Genomic DNA, 19584 nt, shown 5'->3' on the forward strand with positions numbered 1-19584 from the left:
CCTGCTCCGGCGCGTTTATTTCTTTCTGGCGAACGCGATAAAGGGAAACGTGTTCTATGAATCGCGGAATAATAACACTGTCCAACAAAATCAAACTTTTTTCGAGTTTTGCAATACCTGTTGGGTGATTCTTATACACTTTGTCATCCCAAAACCAAATCTGAAAGCATAATTGCTCCATCACGCAACGTTTTCGAAAAATTTTGGTTTTTGTAAAAATGCCCGATTTTGATACAAAATGACATGTTACGCAAAAACTAAACACGCGAGAAAGTTCAAATTTGAGTCAAGAGATAGAGGGGACTCTCCTCTACATATTCATATAGTCAATTATTTTTTTATATACTTCCTAATAGTTGTAATATATATAGTTGTCGCGAAGGTGTACAAATCTGCCGAACTGTTTTTGTTATATTCATGACGAAATTATTTTAAAATCAAAACAAGGAATACAATTCCAGCATTAATCTTTCATCAAGATATTTCAACAATGGAAAAACGTTACAAAGGAAAAGACTTATGTGCGATGCTTGCTGATTACTGCTGGACACTTATTATTGAAAATCGGGATACCAGGAACAAGCGTCAAGCAAGGCGGAAACATTTTTAGTTTGTTTACATCAGAAATAGGTAAGTTTTTGTATTCAATTTTCTTTATTAAGCATTTCCACAATGAAATGTGAATATAACTCGTATTTTTATAATCTTTTGTAATGATTGGCACCCAAAAAGACAAAAAAATGTATGTAATTAAGCATAGTAAGCAAAGACATACTTAAGTGGTATCAACGTCGACTAGGCATAGCGACGGCCCTGGCAAGTCGAGAAAAGGCTGCAATGGCCGTCTGGCGCGAACGCGTCGCGCACACGCTGTCAATTAATATTTTCTGAACCTTCTCGTATATTAAGGGAACCAAATACTTTTCGTAAATGCTTTCTTTACCAGAAATGTCTGTAGAATGCATTCCTGTATAGTAAATTCCTGCTAGATAAAGGATTTTTCACATAAATAAAAAAATAGAGCGTACAAAGTACCCGCGTCGGCACATTTTCAAACTTTAACAACCATTTACAACTATTAGGAAGTACATAAAAATATAATTGACTATATAGATATGTAGAGGAGAGTCCCCTCTATCTCTTGACTCAAATTTGAACTTTCTCGCGTGTTTAATTTTTGCGGAACACGTCATTTTTACAGAAACGAAAATTTTTCGAAAACGTTGCGTGATGGAGCAATTATGCTTTCAGATTTGGTTTTAGGATGACAAAGTGTATAAGAATCACCCAACAGGTATTGCAAAACGATTGTGGTGTTGGACAGTGTAATTTTCGTATCCCGGAGTATGGCCATACGAGTCGACGAGCAGCGCCCAGCGTTTTGTTTCAGCAACGATCCGATTGGCTCGGCCGGTATCTCGTGCCTCTAGATTCCTCCGTCGATTATCTAGATAATGTAACGGAAACTCCCCCAAGAGAGCGGCCGAGGAACAACACGACGGGGGCGATGAGCCAGTGAGAGCCAACATGCCGTTCCCGCCGCAAGCGATCGTTGTCGTCGTTCTCGTCCGCCCGGTACCGGTTTAAAACGCGTTTCGGAGTACACACCGAACAAAGTTCTCCGCCTTCTCGCGGTGCAGTTCGTGGCTTGTGTCGCCCGGAATCGAACTGGAAAATCGGTCGCGTTTATCGCGAATACCATACTCTCTCTCTCTTTCTCTCGACATATCCACGGTGACGTTTCTTTTTTCTATTTTCTTTTTTGTGAGGAACCGTTGGTGAAAGAGACTACTCGTTTTTCGGCGACGATCTCGTCGTAGCACCGTTCTCTCTTTTGACAATCTGTGTGCAGCCGCAGCCGTCTGTCTGCGTTTCTCTACCGAGAGAGAACCCTCCCCTTCTCTTATTTCCGTTCATCATCCTTTCCGTCATCGCTAGTCGTGCGCGAGACAGGCACACAGACACCAACGGATTCCTGTATCCCGTGGCCACGAGAGTTGTTCAACAGCTATACGTAAATATGGCGTGTGAACGGTGGTGCTTTAACCGTGGCTGTGACGGAGCTGTCCGAGGATGGTCTTGCGCCCTGTTGCTGATCGCGTTATACGCGCTCGAGCCCGGCGTCGCCGACAACGAGTTCAGTGAGTCTTTTCTCGATTCTACTTGTTGCACCCTGGAACGCGTTCTCTTGCGAGATGCTTCTCTCTCTCTCTCTCTCTCTCTCTCTCTCTCTCTCTCTCTTTCTTTCTTCTCTCCTACTCTCTCCTTCTCTCGGACTCTCCTATCTCGAGGCCTCTCGCCAGCGAAACGTGACGGACCACTGTGAGTTCGCGTTTATGGCTGTTCGGGACGAAAATCGGACCCTGCGTTCGCACAATATTCTCTCTTTAGTTGCTTCTACAATTGTACATTAGATCCCGATTTATTTATTATTATTCGAGAGAACAAAATGAACGAAGTTATCGGAGTGGAGGTGGACATGTTTGTTATAAATATGAGCGTATTTAAAATATTCTCCTTCGAAAAAGAAACCGCTTCTTTGTCGCTCATAATTCCCCCGAAGGAAAAGAAAACTTATATTACATATTACATAACAAAGGATTTATGTTAAAAGATTTGTTCTCGTATGTAGCGAGAATAATCTTGAGGTCGAGGAACCGATTTTTTGGAGTACCCCTAAAACTAATGAACAAATGTTAACACTGTTTCTTCAATATATTTTTTTTTTGTTTTGCGAGAATTCATTTTGGCATGATTGCGAGGTGTGTGCGTCAGATAAGGTCCGTTTTGGTGTGGTCGAAAGTTGACGGGTTGTCTGTAAATTCACGAGAGCTTAGAAAAAGGATCTCGGGACGTTTATTGCGGTCTCGATAATACTGCGTGGCGTATCTTTCTGACGCTATCGGAATGGTCGATCTCTCGAACCAGTTATCGTTCCTTACGATGTCCATCGTAATATGTCGGTCTCTCTGCTCTTTATTGGGCTCCTCACGGTGACTAGTACTCTGTTCTCTACCTCTTCTTTGTCTGGAACCTTCCTGTTTTACGTCACAGATGTGAATCTCGCAGCATGGACGTTATCATTTATTAGCGGTGTTCGGCGACTTCAATGCCTCTTGCGCGGGCTGTTGTATCGTCATCAAATTGCGTGGTTGAGTTATACGAGCGTCTAAAACTATATGTACATACGAACTCCAAATTAAATTAACCCCTAGCACTCGAGTGGCGACTCCGAGGCGCCACTAAAAATTGCTATATCAATATTCAAAACATTATTAAATTTATCTGTATCTAATAAGTTACTCAACGTTCAAGTATTGTATGAGGTATTACGTCAGTTGCATATCCATAGGCTAAGGAACCTAATTACTGTACCAATTATTGTGCCTATATAAATTTTTTCATTAGAATCAGTTAATATACATGTTATAAGGTTTATAAAAAAAAGTATAGTGAATATAGGCATAGTAATTGGTACCCTCACAATTTGGAGTACGCTGAAACCGTAGAAATGTTAATCAATGCCGATACGTAGATGGAATTATCTTGTGAAGTCACGTTGGGTCAGTTTATCTGCAGAGACACATTTTTATCAAATTCGCATGGGTGGGTTCGCGGCACAAGATCGCCGGCTTTGCCACGCTTTGTGTTCCCGTGCCTGTTCGTCATTGGAACGCCGAGAATATGATCGCTTAGCTTCACCAATTTTTCGAAGTCGTTAACCTTTCTCGGCGCGCGTTCGCGTTCGCCCCTCCCTTCTTCCGGCTATAGAGGTAAAATGCAACCGTCCGATACCTTTTCGCGGAATACGTTTGCGATACTTTCTATTTCAGCAGGAACGCGCAGTTTTACGAGAACTGTAGCCGCCATAAGCTAAGCACCGACTCCGGTGGAGAAGGGGCATTTCGATTTAGCGACAGTAACAATAATAACAACCGTGGCAAGTGCAACCGTTCACTTGACCGCGTTGACGTGGCCGAATCATCGCGGCGAAGGGATATACACCGGGTCGAGAAAGTATTTGCACGGCTCTTTCACGAAAACGTGTTGTGCATGAATGTATATTCTTTCTAACGTTTCGTCGTGCATAGGATTCTTCATAGAATGTAGAAGCTGTACATAGATTGTACTCATTTCTATGTACACTATTTTAATTCTACTGGTTGCACGATTTCTGGATCACCCTGTATAAGGATGAACAACATAACTCGATCACCTTGAATATCGCCCCTATTTTTAACTATAGGAAAATATGTTAGAAGAAAAGATTATTTGGTTCAGAGTGCTAAATATTACGGTGAAGAGCGAAATGTTTTCAAGGTCACATTTTTTGGAGATTTCAAGGTCATCTGAGATTTTCTAAGTGGGAGTCTATCTTTTTGTTATCGCGATCTAAATAGCTGTGGCCAAGACCAATCCAATGAGGTATGATATCACGACCTTCGCTCGACCTTGGGTACAATTACCGTCGAAAATCGTTTACTGAATATTTGTTCGAGCACAGCATTATTTATTATCGAGTGATTTTTACGATTCTGTAACAGCACTTACAGTGTACGATACATTAATGTGTGCGGCTTTAAGCTCAGAATATTGCAGTATATTAGTTCTTATAGTAAATTATTGCGAAGTTTATTGTCCGGAGCCGATCATTAGAAACCCTAATGCTTCTATTCGCAACAGAAGCGTCCCGATTGACACTGACCGAGTTGAAGCCGATTGTAACCGACCGAACGGGTTCCAGCAGACTCTATAGTCGCGCAAGCGTCGCTCGAACTACCAATTCAATTATTGTTTTTGTAACAACCGCGACACTAATTCGATTCTTTACGTTCGCGTGGTAATTTTCAGACATTAGCTCCTTTATTTTTTCTGTTACCTTAAAGGAGGCGTGAATCGAATGACGCATAACACAATAATGTTCAAGGTCACTCGTTCTCGGACCACGAAGGACGATGAAGGGGTCTCTCCTACGTGTTCGAAGAGACGACCTTGAACACTATTCGGTCGAAAGTCGACGAATCCGGTCGGCTAAATCATTCGACGGCTCCAAATTTAGTTTCTATTTACGTCGTCGTCGTCGTCCCGCCCCCACCCTTTAATTACTGTATTCTTTCGAGAACTGCGAATATCTTAACACTAAACTTACCGACATCTCATGTATACCTAATCCTACCATGAGCGGTCAAATGACCGCTTTAAAAAAAATATGTATCTTAATATAGAAAGACATGCTATGAAATTTTTTCGTTAAGTGAATAATAAAGAAAGTTATGAATATTGAAAAATGGGTTGTATGTATATTATAGGAAAAGTCAATAAGTTACATGGCGATACAGTAACGTTGTATACAAGAAATTCTAAACAAAATTTCAAAAACGGTCATTTGACCGCGCGTGGTAGGTTTAGTGTTAAACGTGTTCGATAATCGCTTCGTTTGTTTTTTTTTTTTGTGTGATACGCGACTAATTAACAAAGTCCTTAGCGGGTAATTGCGAATTACGCAACCGATCCCGATCGAACCACTCTATCGCAAAACGCAGAAACCTTATGGGCGCGTATAGCGACTATCAGGAGAGGGTTCACAAGTGTTGCGCGCCATTAAACCTTGCTGGACACGTTCAAATCCCACGTATCGAATTTCTTTCATATATTTTTGGAACCTACAGTCACTCGCAATAATATTCGGACGCTCTCAAAAGGACGATAACTCTTTTAATATTGGAGCATACGACTTGGATTTTCTTGAGAAATCAGAACAATTAGTTTACCAGGGTAAGCAACCCTGTGCCTATATTAATTATACTTATTTTTAAAGCAGAGAGATTTGTAAAAAGAGAGAACAAATATTTTCATTAAAATCAGCGGTTAATATATATTTGTTATGTATCTCCTTTTTAATGTTCATTATGCTTTAAAAATAATTAAAAGTAATTGGGTCTCTTACCCTATATGACTGAAAAAAAATTTTGCAAAAATTGCAATCGGTCGGATTGCAGAGGAAATATTAAAAGTTGCTTTTTGCAACCTTTTCATACGAGTCTGTATTGAATGTTTAAAAACTACATTTTGTAGATCTGTGTCCATTATTGTGTGCGTATTCTTGGAACCTGTACGTTGAGATCAAAAGAGGATCATTTCGAATTTGTTCGTTCGAAACCGTGTTAAATTGACTCATTAAAAGAAGCATTGAAAGAGGTAAAGAGAAATACGGGCGATGGTTCAGATTTACCGTAAACGATGAACGAGGGCGTTCTCCAGGGAAACGTGGTGGCAATGTTGAAGTTCCACAGATGTTGAACACATCTGGGAGCTACGTAACGAGGCGCCGGCTGCATATTCCTCATTTTTATTCCTCTTTTATCGGCCGTCCCACGGAGCCAGCCGTAAACATTTTCTCCGACGACGACGACTGCTTGCATTACGAACTGCACGGGATCATTGCGAGCATGGAATTCTCCGGGAAATTCTCCGCGGAGATAGCATTAAAATGCCATTAGTCGGTTGACCTCGCGCTCCCGGCGTCGAACCTTGTATTTTTTCACGCCTGGCGGATGTGTCGACCGTGCCATTACGTCTAAATACTCGTCATTACGCTGGACAAATTTGTACACACCTTATTCGACCAATTCTCAACTTTTCACGCCTTCAGACAATTTTTGTGCATTTTGCGCATTACATTCTGCAAGACAATTTCTTATCCACGAATCAATTTTTCACTTTTGAAGTGGGAGAACAAAATTAGAAATGATACATTTAATATTTGCTTGGGAATCATCATCTTCGAGGAACAACGTAAGCATTCTCCGTGAACGTGTGCGAGATCTCCGAGGAAGATGAAAGAGTAAACGCAGTAAATAAGTCGCGAGAAAAAAAGCAGATGAATCATCAGAATATTCTTCTATCGTCGAAAATAACGATGACGGTGTTTTGTAATTGAGGTGCAGTCGATCGGTGTTGCGGAGGATAGTTTTTATTTGTTGTTCGAGAGGACGGCTCGGTTCGGACCGTTTGCAGCAGCCTGTGCGAGAAGGCGCGGTTTACGAAACCGTGAATCAACTTCATAGTCGGCGACGAGGATGTCGAAACGATTTTCGTATTTTCTCGCACACACGATCGACGAGCGAACAAGGAACACGATACGCGTCTGTTGGCTCAGACGGAAAAGAATCGACAGGTCGTTCTATAGACGGCCGTGCGAGCGACTGCTGTTGCGTACATACTGGCTTTTTTTCAGTAATAACATGTCCCCGTTCAAGCGTCGCGACGATTGCCTCCTGTACCGGTTGCGCCGGAAAGGTCAATGAATGTCCTAAGCCTCGCGACCCATGGTTCCTGTTGTTTGGAAACCGCACAGAAACTTCCCACCCTTACCAGACCGTACTAAAAATAATTAACTAAGATATTTCGTCGGAAACCGAGCACTAAGGTTGACAGAGTAACCCTACCGATCAGAGCATTCAACTCTTGTGCATTGTTCGGGTAATTTGGATATTTATATTCTGAAGATTCTATATTTATATTCTGAACAGTCCTTAAAAACCATTAACGCTGAATTTTTATAGTTTTCTACAAGACGAATTACAGCCCCGATGTGATCAGCGCCATCGAATTGCTTAAACACTTTATTTTCATAAAGTTAACGAGGCTCCGTTTTGCGAGAAAAACGATCTCGAACACTCGTGATTCGCGTGAGGTGCCTGAGTATGGCTGTCCGCTTCTACTGAATCTCCGAACTCGATTCGAAGACGGAGCCAAAAACGTTGTTCTTCCATTTCGATTCAGTTCTTCGCGTAGAATCACCCCATACAAATTTTGTTACGAACATTGAACAGCAAAGTGAATTAAATCTATAAACAATCGAAACGTACTTGATTCACGGGGTAGTGTCCCAAAGGACGTATCAATGGATCCAGTACAAAAAATGAGCAATACAGAGTTCTAGGCGTTATGTGCTTTCTGTATGTACAAGTATATGTTGACTATACATTGACTGACCGTTCATTCGGTCTCACAAACCTGTTAACTCTTTTTGTCGAGTATACTAGTTATCAAGAGATGTTTTCGTCTAATGACGAGTTTACTCGTGATGCAGGGAAAAAATTTGCTATTAATTACAATTGAAGAGAGTGCTGAATGTTAGAACGGAGCAAAACAGTCAACCGGTTAATTAAATCAATCGAATTCTCCGGGACCGTTCGAAGTAATGCTTCTAAAATCGTTTCGGAAGCCAACAATCTCGAATCGTGACGAGCCCGGACCGATGTGGCAACCGGTTGCATCGGTTCACACGTTCCTGAAACGATGCACGATCATTCGGTTGCCCCATCGTCTCGTTATTTGTTCTTTTTATCGCGTGCTCTCGAAAGCCTCTGTCACGCCGTTTGGAGAGCGTTCGAAGGAGTGTGCTCTAGAAAAGAGGGACGCTTCGAGGTTGTGCGTGTGTGTATGTGTGCGCGCGCGCGCGGCACGATTTAAACCTCGAGTGGTCCTCTCTCGACGAGCGAAACAATGACAAGCGTACGTACACGTTCCCGACAGTTATTATTGTCCGCCGAACGAGTCGAAACTGTAACGACAAAAGGAAAACGGGATTGCGCTTTCCAAGCGTGTCCCTCTTGCTGGCCGACCGCGACACGATCGTTCGATTCAAGGCTAAGCGGGGCCAATTAAGCGACAATCGAGGGGCACCATGCGCGCGTTACCATTTATCGCGCGACGGGTTTCAGTTTGTTACCACCAGTCGCTATCGCTCGCTTTGAACCACTTTGCTCGCTGAGGGACAGGGAAACCTTTGCGTAACTCTGGTGGGAGACCACTCGCATAGAAATATTTGTCACATTTTTTTTTTTATTCGGTTCCCTTTGTATCGCATGGGCGGAAACAGCCCTTACCCTTGGAGCTAAGTTCTGCATTTTACTGCGTGTTTTTGATCCTCAATTTTGAACTTTTTAATAAGCCCCCTTATCAGCATTCACAGTTACAATGTTGCATTAAATGTAATGTATCCTCTTCTTGTAAAATCTAAAAAAATTGTTATCGCAGAAAAACTAAATTCTCCGAATATCATGCTACGTGTATAAAATGAATTTCATTCTCTTTACGTAAAATAAAAAAAAAAAATACACCATTTTTGCCGTTTGTCGAGATATAAATAATCCTAGTCAGTGAAATTTCAGCGTCCCCTAGCTCAAGGTAAACGTTTTTAGGGGGGAATGTTAAACAGCCAACACGAAGGCACCATTTTATCGCTGTCTGTTTTCGAGTTAATGTCCCGAGTGGCTTGAATACAAAGTCTGATGGCGCCGTGGCACTTCCGGTGCTGGAATGCTCGTTCGTCGTTTCAGTTATACATTTAACGTAACACCGAAAAACAACTCCGACAAATAATGCAAAGTTTATAACCGGATAAGATGATAAAAATGTCCTTGGACCAGATTATAGCTTATTTTCCCTATTCAGTGATATGCGAAAATTCGGGAGAAAATCGAACAGACACCACACATCCAGACACATATTATGCAATTAATTTAGGTTTTGAAGGAGGAAATCCTAGTCACAAAAAATCAAAAACCTCAAAAAAATCGGAAAAATACCGATTTCCCGTTGAAGTTTAAGAGGGACGTCGTTTATATTTTTACAGTATCAGTGTATAGGCGTAAGTATTGTGCATGAATTTTTTCAGATTTTTTTATGGGGTGCGCCGCGGCGAATAAAATTAGAATTGGCCCCATTTAGGTTCTTATAAGACAAAATATTTCTGTCGCCAATCTTCGAGATCTAGGCTCGATCGTGGATTCGTTCGCTCCAATCGATCGGTTATCGGTTCCCGAACAGCTTCAGGGGTGTAGCAGCTTGATAAGTATGCACTGAATCATCGAGGATGACCGATAATGGCTCGATGACGATCGGCAGTTCGTCACGGAGGCTTCTAGCAGCTAGGAAAGTTCAACGTTCTCCTCGAATTAGTTCTTCGGATCGACGTTTGCGCTATTTACGTCGGGTCCGGGCCAAAAATAGGGAACATCTGGACTGGTTGGCACTAGGCGTGCTTGTATTCGTGCATCCCACTGCGAATGGAGCCAACTTCTTAGCCCAGATCCCTGCTGTTGCTCTAGCCTCTTGCTCGGCGTCGTCGAACAAATGACCCCATTCAGATCGCTATCGTCCCGGGTTTAATCGCCGGAGGAATTTCAACGAGCTCTCAAAATCCGAACTGCTCTCTGCGCGGAAAAAGTCGAGCACATGTGGAAGGTCAGAGTTGTTAACCACAATTTTAATGGCTATTAAAGGGGACCGTTAGCTTTTTACGCGAATAACGTATGAAGCCTCTCGATAAGTTCTTCGGTCGAATAAAATGGTACTGGTTGTTCGGCCACTGTGAAACTTTTCACACTTAACGCTCTCTCTAGAGCCCTTCTTGTGTATCGATGATACGGTATCGATCAAAATTGTTTCCCATGTGTGCACAATACTGTGGATTTTATGCGTTTATAATAAAAATTAATTTAAAATGGGTTTAAAAATTTATAATAAAAATTCTTTCTTAAATCTAATCTCTCTCTCTCTTTCTTAATTCTTTCTGAAATTCTTTTTTAAATCAGTTTAATATGTTAAAAAGTATGTTTAAAGTTTGTTTAAATTCACTGTTTTGTGTATTACGTCTGCTCATTTTTGTGAGAAATTACAAGTCGATCTCGAACGTACTGTTTTACAGGTGGGAAAGATTTTTGAAAATCCACCACTCACCTTTTGCTCTCGCATAATCAAAGTACACTCAAAATACACCACTGCTCCAGTTTCGCAACACCCTGGCATATCAAATTGACCAGCGAATCGCTTCCGCGTGCGTCTGCTCGCTGTCTTGAGCGAAACTTCCGCGGAAACTGTTTATGCTAGCGCGAACACGTGCCGAGGCCCGTGGATTTGTGTTTTCACACGACCAAGTGTATTTCTCCTATGAATAATACACCGACCGCCGGCAAGAAACCTGTTGATCGAAACGGAGAGTCAATAAATCATCTGTTCAAACATAAAATCTTTTTTTAGAACTATATGTAACAGAGACTCGATAATTTTCTTTTAAAAAATCTCAAACGATTTTAGTAATTCCAATAATTTATTAAAAATAAAGAATGGAATTGTCGTCGCTTTTGAACACTGTATTGACAAATCCTCGACCATTGATCATAGGAAACCTATTGAAAACTTCCCGGTAAATAAAATTTAGTCATTATTTCTGAAAAGACTACAAAGCTGAATAAATTTAATGTTAAAGTATCTGTAATTCTTAATGATTGAGAAATGGTACTCTAAATAGGGGACGAATGAAAATTGCTGAGAATTTTCGTACTAATGCACAAGATCAATTTTGATCGGATAACGAAAAAGCTCTTATCGATAGTTAAGAGCATGTCGACGCAGAAAATCCTTGACCTTGACCGTCGTTGATATGCTTAATCAGTCTCGTGGGTCGCTGTAGACTCGGAGATAGCCGAATTTAGTGCGGCGCCATTTTTATCGCGAATATTTATATGCACAAACATTTTGTAGATCGCTTAATCTATCTTCTAACAGAATTGAAGAAAAACAATTCTATCTATAGTGTTCGCCACGATGGAAATCTAATCAGACCATTTACAAAAAATCAGATTGTACGTGTACGATCATGTGACCGGAGCTTTTAAAATTGCAATTTCAAAATTCGAAGCTACCTAAGATCGTACGAGGGTCTAAATTCTGAATAAAATAAAAATTCAAGGGGTTCGAAATTCGCGCGCAATTAGTCGACAATTAAAACAATTTTCCGCGGGCCAAATCACACTTAATTAGAGCAGCCTAATAACATTTGCTGGAAGCTAATCTTATCTTGTTACCTGCATGCAGTACAGGTCATTTCGATAAACAACCAGCTCGCGCGCTGTTTCCAGCAGAAGCACGCCGCGCCGCCATGTTTACAGCGTTTCTTTGATAGCGCGGGTCTCCGTTATTCTAAATAAACATCAAGCCCCCATGTCTCGTTTGATTTGCTGCTTCCCAAAGATCAAATCTTGCCCCTGCGGCCGAAATAATTCGCTTCAGATGAGGAACAAGCAGTCTTCCCTTATGCGAATAATCCCCCATAATCATCAGTATAAAAAAAAATGTTTTCACCGTGGAAATATCCATACTGGACCTTATTTTTATGCCGAAATAATTCGTTCAATAATCTGCGGTTTTTATGGATTTATAACAAGACTGTGTTACAGAATCTAAATATACTGTTGCATTATTCAAATTATTTAGAAAAGAAATAAATGTCTATGCAGCTACTGTGCCTTTTTTTAAGTTTCAAGCTTATTAGACCTCTGATCGTGGAACGACCGAAAACTAGCATAACATTGATTTCATTCGCGTTTCCAGCGCGAATAGGCGAGTAAATACATGCAGTGGCTCGCTCTCGGTGAACAAGAAGATGCGTACCACGCGCCCGCACGCGTATCCGGTTTCTGCGACGTATATCGCGACGAATATGCTTGTAACACACGACATAATCCTATATATCGTGTTCCTCGGGGCTATCGGTGCAACGCACGTTACGAATACCCGCAACAGACGGACGCCTGGCCTCTTAAGCCGCTTCCTCAGGTAAATCTACACCTTCGCCACATGCCGTTGCCGTAGAACCCGAAGAGTCCCCACGGAAACACGAACTTTCCTCTACAACATCGCGGTTGTCCGTGGGGAACTTCTCCGTCGTAATAACAAAAAAAAAAAAACGCGATTTTTCAGGTCACTTTTGCTGAAATATTTTCTTTCATACCTGTTGATAAATGCGGAATATATTCGCTATTTGCAAAATTTCGTTCGCAAAAAAACAAGTCTCGGGCCAAGGCAAAGATCACACAGGCGCCGCCCACGCGCGGCTCGTTTCATCCGCCGATTAAAGTCTTCCTTTCGCGGATGGCCCCCCTGATTGCACATGATTGGACCGTGTCTTGCACACCGGTCTCTCTTTCCTTGCTGCTCGACGCATGCGAATTATAGGTCAACCACATTGTGGATAAGTGTCTCGCATTAAGTATCCGGCTTACTTAATAGTCTCTCGTCGCGTCGCATCGCGCGAAAAGGACAGAGAGGGAGAGAGAGAAAGAGAGAGAGCGAAGTTTCCCGCGAGATTTGTTATGATCAAGCGGTTCGACGTTAGCCCCATTTCATGCGCAATTAAGCCCCAGCCAAATTGATCAATCACCCGGCGATAGCCTACAGTGCGTTCCCAGGAAAACAATGGCTTATCGCTCTGGCGCTCTTATTAGTCCGCGGCTGATATCCTCAGAATTAATTGGAAACTGTGGGGGTGGATCTCTCGAGCTCATTAGGAGTTCGCTGGGAGCTTAATTATGGAGCACGTTTCAAGAGAATCGGTGGAGGTAGAAAATCGTACGAATATTTTATCAGATTATTTTTATTGGGACAGAGAATGAAATTTGACATAATGATGTCAATCATGTGGAAGCGATGAAAACACGTCTTAACACATTATCTACCAGCGATTATAAATCAACACGTTTGCTACCCTGTCACGGATACGTGTCCGTCCACGATCACGCAGTTTAAGTAACCTTTCAGAGAAAATGGATTCTGTTTGTGAGGTCTATAAATTGAATTTGTATTGTTTCAATTTTCTTCAAATTATCTTGGAATTACTCGGTGAATTCTTTATTTATTAGGAGCAGTTTTATGCAATGTAGCAACAATATGAAAATCCCAATAGAAAAATGTCAGTGCGTACAAAAATCCCAATAGAAAAATTTCAGTGCGTACAAAATTCCCAAAATAAAAATTTCAGTGCGTACAAAAGTCCCAATATAAAAATTTCAATAGATACAGAAATCCCAATATAAAAATTTCAGAGCGTACAAAAATTCCAATATAAAAATTTCAACAAATTTCTGTCGAGTATCAAGTTCTTCCGAGAACTTTCTTTTCAAGAAACCTCTCCGAGAAATATCAAAGATCGCACACCTACCTCGAAGAAAACAAGTTGGAACACAGATAGCGAGGAGAAAACAGGTAACCAAGGACCAAGGAACTAAGAACCAGGGAAGATAGCAGGTAGACAGGAAGTCAGGTAAAAGTGCTCGTTGATAAACGATCTAGCGAGGAGTTCGAAGGAGGACTAGCTTCTAGTGAAGAGAACTCCGCGAACGTTCACTGACTTGGTACAACCTACGTATTCCCGAGTATACACAACGGGCATTAACCGATAAGCTTGCTAAGAGGGTAACTGGAATCAGCACCGCATCATGGTCGTCGTGCACCCTGAGCATTTTGCCCTGTCCACCTTTTTCGGGCAACTTAATCCTCTTTCCTCAAGCCCCACAAGGTTTCTACCATCTTTAAACTTAGGTAATCTTCGGAAGCTTCTTATGAATTCCAGGATATGGTTGTGAACAATTGGTTCCCAGAATTTTTCTATATGTCTTCTTTCTCTTATTTTTTCAAGAATTGTGGATCTATATTCTATATTTATCCGTATCAACTATATTTAAATGCATGTTTCCACTTCCAAAATTTAACACTATTTCCATCAAAAGACGCTTTTTAAAATTGCGAATAAAAATTTATTGGGATTGCAAAAATGCATTAGAGGAAAATTATTCCATAAGGAATAGGGGGCGATTCTACATAAAAAAAAGGAAATCTAATGTAATGTAGACTAATGTAAACTGATGCTAGACAATTATGAATAATAGTAACAACAGACAGGTTAAGTGAAATCAAGAACGAGTCCCGAATCGAACCTCGTTAACACATCGACGAGATTACGAGCGACAGTGACGAGATGCGACAGTGACGAGATATAAAATTGCGATCATTTCGTTTGTTGAAGTAGATTTAGGAGGTATTATTTTTGAGGGATCGATAGCGAAACCGCGTCAGAAAAAGGTCGAGTTCGTTGCACCCAGTCGATTGGCAAGAGAAAGAGCTGGAAGATGGTCGACTTAGGCGGGATTGGTTGGTTGACGCATGTCGTAGGTGGACGAGGCGCAGGGACTGGAGAAATGCTTGACTTGCTTGACTTGCTGTTGAACGTGCCGGGGCTTCTCTCGCACCGGAAGCTCGCCGCCCTTCCGCTTTTACGCGGAGATATTCTAATGAAGCGGATCGTTCGATCGGTCACGCTTCCTTTGTCTTCGACGTTTCTTTTACCTCTGTCTTCCAACAAAAATGCCTTGGCCTTTGCGAGCACTATATTGCAGACCCTCGAGTTATATTTTCTTAAGGTCATTGTGGGCGGATCATCTTATTATTATTTATTCTCGCGCGCAGTAGTTTCAGAACGTGTTTGGAAAATGTCTCGCGCCTGTTACGATTATGGATCAGCGTGTTTTATTTTTCTTAAGGTCATCGGGCTTTGACCATCCTATATTTATTATTTACTACTGTGGGATCCTTGACTCGTGGGTCCTACGAATTGTAGATCGGAGTGCACGTCTATGTTATTGGTATGAATGAAGGCGTGAAGAGTCGTGCGAGAGGTCGAGAAGCGAGTTTAGAGAGAGAGAGAGCGAGTTTTAGAGTGAGAAAGCGATCGAGCGAGTTCATGTTGTTTAATTTTTGTTTTTCATAACCATATATATTCTGTATCATTAAATGTTGTTGCTTTGATTTTCGTCTCTGATCCCTATGCACCAAAGATCCCTACACTACAGTGAGTTCTCGATATATGTCAACAACATGGGTCCTGCAAGCGTCCGAGGCATCTCGAGCTTCGTGGCCCGTAGTGGGGATAATTCCGCGACAATTATCGTCCAGATCTTGGTGACATATATAGAGAAATCACATATAAATTAATCATATTTCGACGTGCATATGCTAACACTTTTTTGTAGAGGATAAAGAACTGCATAAAGAAATATACGTTACCATTTAAAAAATCAAAGTTGACCGCTAAATCTCCTAAACGCCTCCACTTGTAAAGAATTCATGTAGACCGCATCATCCCCCCCTTGATACCGTATAGCATCGGTATAAATAATTTTTTTGTACAACGCATAATTCAGAAGTTATTCGAGGCGATCGAGTTAAGTGCCTCGCCCTGTAGACAGACGGTACAATTTTGTTCTAAACCGGCCCCGGTAATAAATAACGGGCGTCGTTGTTCGAGTCGCAAGCTTGTTATTTGGTCGCGAGCAGAGCCGCCGGCTTTAATAGGATCCAGCCGAGGCAGTTCGTTAAACGCAATTCGCTCACGTCCCCGGAGAATTAAGTCAATAATCCGTATCGGGGTTAGCAGTAAGAAACGCGGCGCGCGTATATCGCTCGATAGAAATTATCTTCTGAATTATTTGGCGCCAGCCAGCTTGCTATACCGCCAGTCCAAGTCGAGCCTAGATCCTTTCGAACTTTTCTCTGCTCTCGTGTTCCGGCCAGCGGAGCGACTAAATCATTTTTAAAATCGATAAGTGTGTTCGATGGATTGCTCGTTCCAAACAGTGGAGCGACTAAATCATTTTTAAAATCAACAAGTGTTAGATCGCGCGTTTCAACGGGAACTTATTGCGAAGATAATTCCACTATCTATTGCACGATCCGATATCTGTCTCGAGCGAGATTGCTATCGGAACGGTTTATGGGAGCTACGTGCAGCAAAGTTACACGGGCAAATGACGTATTTAGAGGCGAATAGATTCGAGATAGATTACTGTACTGCTGAGTCGAGCATCGATAAGCTATCGCGTTAAAAATAGTAGAATGAGTGGGCAATAAACGGAACAATGACCGTATTGTGTATAATCAGAGTTGGAGATATTTCTGTTGTAAATTGCACTGGAAGTAATCGATGAATCTGTCAGAAACATCCTCTCGTTACGATAAGACATTATCCGAACAATTTCTTTCTCCATGGAGGCAATTTTTATTTTGCATAGAAATACGAAATCTAAAGTCTAATCCGTGAAGAATAATGAGAATCGTATCATTTATCGGATGTAAGCCTGTACTTTGTAACAGAGCCCGTAACAGTCGTGAACAATAATAAGGATCGTAGTCTACACTTTTTAATAAATTAGAGTTATCATGCAAGCTCGAATTTCTTGCAATCGATGCTGAACATTTCCGTACAATTTCTCTACAATGATCTGTAGTTCGTGCATTATCAGATCCACATGACTGCGTACTGCACACGTTGCACCGATGCACCGATGCACGGTGGAACGTCGCCGAGCAAGGGAGCCCACGACGAACGTATCGGAATGTGTGTCACGCATATAGAACGCGTAATCTTTATCGAGAGCACGGACGTATGCGTTCTCGCAGCCTTGGGTGTAACCTTCCATTTACGAGCTCGCATTTTTATCACCTGTTTTCTCGCAAAGATCTCTCGTTTGCATGCCTAACGACGTACCGTTGCTTCTCTTCCCCTGCAAACCGTCGAAAAATCAACAAATGTCTTTTTCTAGAATTTTTTTTTGCAGCTCCTACCGTTTCTTTTTACAGGCTCTAGAATTTTCTTGTGGATTCTACTATCCCCGTCAGAGATTCTACAATTTTCTATTGGTTCTCTTTCGAATTCCTGCAATATTTTCCTAGATTTTATAATATTCCCAAGGTATAGTCGTTTCCCCGCATGTCAAAAATTCTTCGCACGACCCGAGATCCGCAGTCAGCAGATTCCGGACGCTCGGTATTTGGCACCCGAAGAATTTCAACATTGCGAATCTCGAGCATGATAACGCCGCACCCGAAGATTCCTATGGTAAATAGGTTAGCGCCGGGTCGTGTCAGGTCGGCGTCGAAACGATTTCACCGCGGGTCACGGTACGGGACAGGCGGTGTTTACTTTCTTGAGGGAAAGCGTTTCTGTTGGTCGCAGCTGGAACGAGAACTTCTCGATTCCAGGCCCGACGTCACGGTGGCCGATACCCACCTAAAAAGTGAACACTCTGTTCGGTTTCACGGTTTCCGAGCTGACAGCGAGCAACTTTCCTACGCGAATCCTTCCCAGGGGTGCATTCGGTGCACTCGCGCGCAAATTCAAAATAAATTCGAAATAATCTGACGTTCACGAAGAAACTTGCGAGAAGCAAGGCCTAAATCTCTGAAGAACGAGCGAAGGGTGAAATTACGAGCAGAATATTCGAAGGAAGTGGGAACGGGGAAGAAGAACGAAGGGAAAGGGACGAGGAAGGGCCAAAGAGAGAGCAGTCCTCGGAGCTCGAGTGCAGCGGTTTTCGGTGAAAGCGGTCATTGTGTTCACAATCAGTTTGTTCGTGCTGAGAAAAACACGACAACCAACTCGTTCGCTGTGCTTGTAAACACGCGTTGCAGTTTTCCCGTAAGAGGATCACTCTTCTAGCTGCACTTTCTACTGCCGAAACTGAACGAACCTCATTCGTTTCCCCCGTAAACACAGGGTGCTTACGTGCCTAAATAAATCGGAAAAAAGGGATGACATTTTTTCGTTCGACGGCCTCGTTTTCGAGGTACAGTGAATACTCGATATTTGTCAACAACACGGGTCTTTCCAGGGTCGTGTGGCCCGTAGTGGGGACAATTCCGCGGCATTTATCGTCCAGATCTTGGTGACATATATAGAGAAATCACTGTGTACAGAAACATTTTCCTAGGAATATTTAGAGCCCGCAACGAATTGCTATTAAACCAAAAACATTTCCCAGCGTAAAATATCTTCGGAATGTTCGAGTCTGCAATTTCTAGAGACTGTACGACCGATTTTGCAACAATGGGAGGACACGGCATGACGAAACGCGACCAGAAAAGAAGCTCGCTGAATCGTAAGACAATTGGTTCGTTTCCTGACGGAATTGATTAGTCGATCGCACGAGCCTGTTATTAGTATTGCCATGCATGACGTGCGCGCAATGTTCAACGCACAACGAATACGCAGTGCGTATCGAGTTTCTGGCTGGTCACGCTTTTCCGCTGATAAACGTCCATTGACAAATCTGTGCAACGTGACATATCAACGGCGCAGAGATAAGCGAACGAACGTTTGATCGATTTATTTGCGTGCAAATAGTTAGTTGAAAAAACTCTGGTTATCGAAATCGAAAGTCCACAGGTGTCGGAAGAAGACTGTGTAAATCATTGAATAACTGTTGTTGAATTTACTGGAACAGAAAGAAAAGTTTTAGCACAATCGCGACGAAAACGAAACACGTAACACCGGTTAGGCGAGCGATCTAGGTGAAACCGTCGTGTTTCTGCGCAGAATTACCACGTTTTCTCAGCACAATCGGCGCCGATCATTTCTCCATGATTCACCAGCTCGGAATAATGGGATTTCCTCTCTAATAAGCGGATTAAGTATCCGCCGGGGAAAATTAAACAAACTTTCCGGTTCGATGCCGGCTAATTCACCTGTTGACGCAACTAGGCGAAAGCGGTCGCGGTATAGCTGTTCCCTGCTTTTGAATCCGCGAAACTCAAGACTTCTACACTGCAACATAAACTGTACACACCTGCAGGAAAAACGCTGCGCCTGTACATTCGCTTCGATATCGCGTTTATATTAATTTACGCGACCGGTCTCGTCGATCAAAGAATTTCCACAATTTTTTATAACACGAAATCAAATAA

The 19584-nt window shown here is 42.2% G+C and overlaps 1 protein-coding gene across 1 annotated transcript in view; it reads left to right on the plus strand.

Moving 5' to 3' along the window:
• Positions 1 to 1496: 1496 nt before the first annotated feature.
• Positions 1497 to 19584, plus strand: part of L(1)g0289 (plexin domain containing lethal (1) G0289) — a 37158-nt gene continuing 19070 nt past the window's right edge. Inside the window, exon 1 of the mRNA XM_076786510.1 lies at positions 1497 to 2141. Within this exon, the coding sequence (XP_076642625.1) occupies positions 2021 to 2141 (121 nt within the window). The 5' untranslated portion in view covers positions 1497 to 2020. The remainder of the gene's footprint in view (positions 2142 to 19584) is intronic.

The sequence above is a fragment of the Halictus rubicundus genome, chromosome 4, assembly GCF_050948215.1.
Source record: "Halictus rubicundus isolate RS-2024b chromosome 4, iyHalRubi1_principal, whole genome shotgun sequence".
In the NCBI taxonomy this organism is placed as follows: Eukaryota; Metazoa; Arthropoda; class Insecta; order Hymenoptera; family Halictidae; genus Halictus; species Halictus rubicundus.